The sequence below is a fragment of the Cheilinus undulatus genome, linkage group 22, assembly GCF_018320785.1.
Source record: "Cheilinus undulatus linkage group 22, ASM1832078v1, whole genome shotgun sequence".
NCBI lineage: Eukaryota > Metazoa > Chordata > Actinopteri > Labriformes > Labridae > Cheilinus > Cheilinus undulatus.
In genome coordinates this window covers 31,916,394-31,922,266 of record NC_054886.1, presented here as the reverse complement: position 1 = coordinate 31,922,266, position 5,873 = coordinate 31,916,394, and the positions used below count along the sequence as shown (strand labels likewise).

Sequence of the window (5,873 nt, the reverse complement as noted above, 5' to 3'; positions counted from 1 at the left end):
TTTTACCATGTATAAAAAACTTTATTTTATTTTTATTGAAAGACAGTGACATTATTAGTTTATTACAATCTTAAAAAATATATTTTCAGTGCCACACAGATGTTTGAATTGAAATTATAAAAATGTACAATCAGCAGGAAAAATATAAATATTGAGTCAGACACTGGATATGTTACAGTATACATTAAGGAATATCAGATACAATTATTACATTTAAAACAAAAAAATATGTACAGAACATGCTCCTTTGAAATTAATGCACCATTTTTTAACAAAGTATTCAGACAATGCCAAAAATAAACACGATAAAAACAACGAAAGTGATGTGCAGATGAAACAATTTGTACGTTGAAAAATGTTTAAAACAACATTACTGAAAAATTAATCAAAAATAAGTAATAAGTTCTCAAAAGAAGGAACGCTAAAATGCTAAGTGCTTAAAAGTGCAGTTCTTTGATTGGCCACTAGAGGCTAGTTGAAAAAGTGAGCTGATCTGAGCTTCATTTAACTTTACAGCTCAAATAAACAAGTTTATGTCCTGGAGAAAAGAAAAGAAAAGAAATCTACCAAACTGATCTATTGCTAAGCTCCAGTGTCATGAGACAATCACGTCTTGAACTTGGTCATTCTGCCCACAGACCTCCACAGAAAATCATCAGAAATGTTGACTTCCCTTTGTGAAGCGAAAAGTGAGGAGGCAGAGTTGGAAAAGAACAGGTTAGCTAACAAACAAACATTAAAATGACTCAACAACTTAGCTTGGCCTGGCTCGTTTGGCTTTTATACGTCTTTGGAATGAAATGCTTAAAAAAATATGCAATATTCTTTTTTCTGGATGTGCAATTTTTGTCTCATATTTGCCGTGATCAATTTCCAAGCACATATTCTAAACTACAGAATTATCCTTTCCTCCATGGCTACGGGTAATTTCTATCAGGCTTCCATCCATCGCTATCAAAGTGCACTTCCTGTTGTTGAACACTGAGAGGTGTTGTCTGTATATTTAGAGATAAACAGACATCTGTCTCATGTCTAATTGGAAACGACGGTTGTTCTGGAACAGTTAGATGCTAGAAATGTTGACTCTGAGGGATTATTAATCTGAGATGGAAGCATTTATTTACCCCAGTGACATACAGGTTCTTTGGCATTTCAAATCTTGTCCAGAAAAAAGGCCATCTGTGTAGAAGTCCATGTCCGCCACTTAAAAGGAAAAACACTAAAATAAGGTAATGAGTGAAATATAAATCATAATAAAATAAGTATATAACAAGTCAAAATTCTGAAATAATTCATCATTATGGGATAAAAACCAGAGTTATGAGAGTAAAAGTTTAAATGATGAGATAGTGAGTCATGATTTTGTTAAAGTAATTCATGAAAAGAAGCTGGTGTTGACTTCTTATGTCATAATTTCAAACTTTATCTTAAATTTATACTTTTCATCTCATAACTATAGTTTTTATCTCATCATTTTGAACTTCTATGCTTTTCTATCTCATAATTTTGTTATCTTTAGAACCCTGAAACTCCTGTCTGCAGAAAAAATTTAGCATTTTAGTTGTGAATAAATTTATCTTGAGATACTTTTCTCATAACTTTGACAATAATTTAACAATTATAATTTATTTTTTAAAATGTCATAACCAATTTTTTAGATCATCATACCGACTAATTATGTGACTATTTTGAATTAAATCTCAGAATATGGACTTTTAATCTCAAAAATATTTTTTTTATCCCATAATTCTGACCTTCTATGCTATAATTATAAATTTTTTATCTTTTAATTTTCATTTCACATATTTCTGAATTTTCTTATTTTTCTATCACACAATTTTATCTTGAGAACCCTGCAACTCTCGTCCACACAAGAAATGTTGCATTTTAGGTGCTAAAAAAGATAGTTTAAAAAAAATCTAACAATATAGCATTTTTGTCATAAGTTTGACAATAATTTTACATCTTATGTTTTTTTTTATCTCATAACCAATATTTTAGCGTATCATACTGACTAATTATGTGATTATTTTGAATTATATTTGAGAATACAGACTTTTAATCTTAAAAATATTTTTATCTCATAATTTTGACTTTCCATCAAATTTTTTAGTTCTCGTTACAAAGTTTTATTTTTTTCATCTCATAACTTCTGACCATCTGTCAAACATATGGCTTTTAATCTCATAATTTCAATTCATCTTATATTTTTAACTTTACCTTTGCTTAAACTTTTTAATCACATTTTTTTTAACTTTCATCTCACAGTATGGACTTTTTATTTCAGTTTTTTAAACACTTTTATCTCAAGGTTTTGAATTTTTATCTCAGATTTTTTAAAAAAACTTTTATCTCAGTTTTCTCTTTTTATTATTTGATTCTAACTTTTAATCTATTTTTTCAATAAATTAGACATGCTATGTCAAAATTTGGACTCTTTATCTCAGAAATATGAAATTTTTATACTCTTAATCTCAAAATATTGAGTTTTTATTTCATACTCTTGACTTTGTATCTCATAGGTATGTTTTTTTATCTAATAATTAAATCATTATTTTGACTTGCTTTGACTCGGGATGTCATAATCCCTCATAATTTTAACTTAAGGGATTTAAAAAAAAAAATCCTTACCTGACTTTTTTTTTTCTATTTTAAGTGGCAGAAAAGTGCCGCCATACATTTGAATGCCTTATGGGGAGAAAATTCTCCTGGAGCGTGGCCCTGGACCTTACTTTTTAAGGCCAAGACCAGCGAATTGTCCCCTCTGACTTTGTCTGAGATGTGTTTTAAAGTGCAAAAGTAAAATTGCTACACACTTATTTCAGGTCTGTGACCTTCAGAGAATAAGGTGCGCATTTCAGTTTTCTGGTAGGTTATAATTTGCTTGAACTTTCCTTTGAAAAAGCGCAAAATGTAAAGACTGTTAAGTGTAAAAGCAACCACTAAAGCGATGAATCCAGACGTCATTGCCAGTAAAGCGAGGATGCCTTTCCACCCCCAGCGTTCCACATTTGGTTTCTCAGACAAAGTCACTGGTTTGGCTACTGGTTCAGTCACTGGTTCACGCCGAGCCCTCGCTGCTGTAAGAAGAACAGATCTGTCTGTCAAAAGACATTGAGAATAAAAATCTAAAATAAAGGCTACAGATAACACTGAGAGATTATTTAATCTAAAACACTGCTGAGGTGAGCCGAGTTCACCTACCAGTCACACGGAGCTTGTAGGAGCTCTTGTTGGAAGTTTGCCCCGCCCACACCACACACCCATACCGACCCGAGTCATTCATCCTGAGCGAGGACAGGCGAAGCCGGATCCGTCCATCTCTGATGGCGTCTTTGTCCCAGTGAACTCGTCCTGCAAACTCTCCATCCTTCGGTGTGATCCCGACGCCTTCAGTGAAATCAAACAGGACTGAAGCTTTGAGATCAGAGGTCATGTCACAGAGGATCTGAAGGGTGTCCACCAAGAAGTTGTCCACAGCTGTGAACGTCCACTCCAGTGTGACGTTCTGGTTCTCCTCTGATTCTGCTTCATGGGACGGCTGAGTCAGCGTCACTTTATTCGTTCCTGGAGAGGCTGAGAGGGAAAACGAGGAAGGTGAGGTCTTTGTTCTGACCTGGGGCCTGATTCCATTAAAACTAGGGCTGTAGTCCATGATGATGAATGTAAATGTTTAAATTTCTCTCCAGATTGTTAACTGCCAGAAATGCCTAATGCATACAAAAGTATGTATAAGAAATTTCACAGCATTTTTTCCCTTTTTTCTTGGATTTCAGTAGAAGGTAAAATAAACATCTCAGCTCCAAAATAAGAGAATTTTCAGGCTCTTATTTGCAGTTTAAGGCTTTAAAGGGTTAATTCACATTAGACACTTTTAAAAGCATGTTAAAAACTTAATTATTTCATCAGTTTATGGTCAGATTTCTTCACTTGCTTAAGTGTGTGTGTCTGTAAGCGTGTTGTGTGTTTACAAGAGGTAGAAAAGTGCTTAGCAGGTGCAAAAGCTGTGCAGTGCTTTGTCGCCCTGAGAGTGTGTTTCCTGTTTTCTCTGAGTGTGTGATGAAGTGAAGATGAACTAACCAGAGACACAGCTGGTCAGGCTGAAGAGCAGCAGGATCCAGTAGATCATCTTCTCCTTGAGAGAGGAAACAGAGTTATGATTAAAGACTAGAGATAGCACTGGTGTTAGCATCGTGGCTAGCAGTGTGTCAAACTGTTATTGAGTTCTGATGTTCAAAGTTGTTTTGTTTTTGCTGCTATTTAACCCTTTTTAACCATTTTCACCCATTTTTACCATATTTTATCCCATTTCCATCACATTTCCTGCCCATTTTTTCCACTTTAAGCAAAGTTTTGACACTTTTTAAACCCTTTCCACCACTTAATCTGCAGAATTTTGCTCCAAATATCCCATTTGACAATTTCCACCTATTCATTTGACCACGCTAACCTATTTTTGCCAATCAGCATCCTTTTTACTGTTTTTAACCTCTTTTTGCCAGTTTTAACCTCATTTCACACTTTAAAACACCCAATATTGTCTCTTTAAACACATTTTTGCACCTTTCCTGCCCATTAGTGCCCCTTTTCAGCCATTTTCCACTCTAAACCTTTTCCATCATTTTTCCTGCAGATTTTTGCCACTTTTACCCCATATATTGCCACTTCCTACCATTTTTTGCCCATGGTAATGCAGTTTTGCTTCTATGAACGCCTTTTCACTACTTTCAAGCCTGTATTTGCCAGTATTTACCACATTTCACCCTTTATTAGGCCTATAACTGGCACTTTAAACACATAATTGAAAGGTTAAACTCACACAAATGTGTCTGCACCCTTTTGTTTTCCTTCCTGTTTGTCACACAGCTCACATGACTTCCTGACTGCATGCATACTCTGAGTAAAAAAAAAAACGCTGTAAACATTACTCTGCAAGCACAGGGGATTTTATTCCAAATAGACTGGGACTAAATGTTTTATTTTTAAAGTAAAATTTCATTAAATTTGAGAAACATTTTCTCTGCACCTGCTGTATACTGTGGGACATCAACACACACGTTTTGCCCCTTTGAAGACACCTTGTCAAATTCTGTTAGGACCTGAGAAGGCACTTTATCAAATTTACTTTCCAAAAAAAGGAACCAAAGAGAGTATTTGTCATGTTGTGCACATTTAAAAGTTGTTAAAATATAGACCAGTTCACATCACATCATGATCTCTTGAGGCTTCCTGTTCTAGTCTACTTGTAAACAACTGTGTGACGCAGTCAGAGCAACTCAAACGCATCGATTCCAAACTGACATCGATATTCGATCAATAACTAATAAAAAAGAGTCTAAATCCAACTCCACGTCGTGTTACGATTTTTCTTTTGTTAAAGACTGAACGTGTTCGATAGTGAGGAAGACCACCAAATATACAGGCTACTTGTATTGGAGGTTATGAACATTTTTCCTCTTGTGATAAAAACACCAACACGTTTAAACTTCGATGCCTTTTAACGCTGTTTTCTGCTGGTGAACTTGTCCCCCAATGTAAACAAATTTAATGATGAAGATGATAGGAGACAAGTAAAGACTGGTTTACTTACATGTTTGTGGAGCAGCTACTGTTAATCTCTGCGTCACATTTTCACCTGAAGAGTCTTCACTTGTCCAGTCTACGGCGGCGTTTAAATATCCTGTTAGATGGCAGTTAAAGCGTCGGTGGACGGTCACTGGCAGAAGTGAAAGTAAAAGCTGCAATTAAACGTTTGAGCATTGGAATGTACCAATAACTGGGAAATCACCAGGGGTCCAAGACTCACAAGAACACTCAATTATCCTCCAATACTCTCCTGATTCTACATTTTTATCATAGGATTGAATGATAAC

The 5,873-nt window shown here is 34.9% G+C and overlaps 1 protein-coding gene across 5 annotated transcripts; it reads right to left on the bottom strand.

Moving 5' to 3' along the window:
• LOC121505071 lies at window positions 1-5,716 on the bottom strand. Of its 5 annotated transcripts, none has more exons than XM_041780204.1 (5): window positions 5,591-5,716; window positions 4,820-4,896; window positions 4,081-4,135; window positions 3,205-3,576; window positions 1-3,101 (listed from the first exon to the last, which is right to left on the bottom strand). In XM_041780204.1, exons 3-5 carry the CDS (start codon window positions 4,127-4,129, stop codon window positions 2,809-2,811), a joined length of 714 nt encoding a protein of 237 aa, XP_041636138.1. In that variant the 5' UTR covers window positions 4,130-4,135; window positions 4,820-4,896; window positions 5,591-5,716; the 3' UTR covers window positions 1-2,808. The 5 variants fall into 5 exon arrangements, with proteins under 5 accessions (XP_041636138.1, XP_041636139.1, XP_041636137.1 ...); XM_041780205.1 differs by lacking the exon at window positions 5,591-5,716 and adding an exon at window positions 5,027-5,038; XM_041780203.1 differs by lacking the exon at window positions 4,820-4,896.
• Window positions 5,717-5,873: the final 157 nt, after the last annotated feature.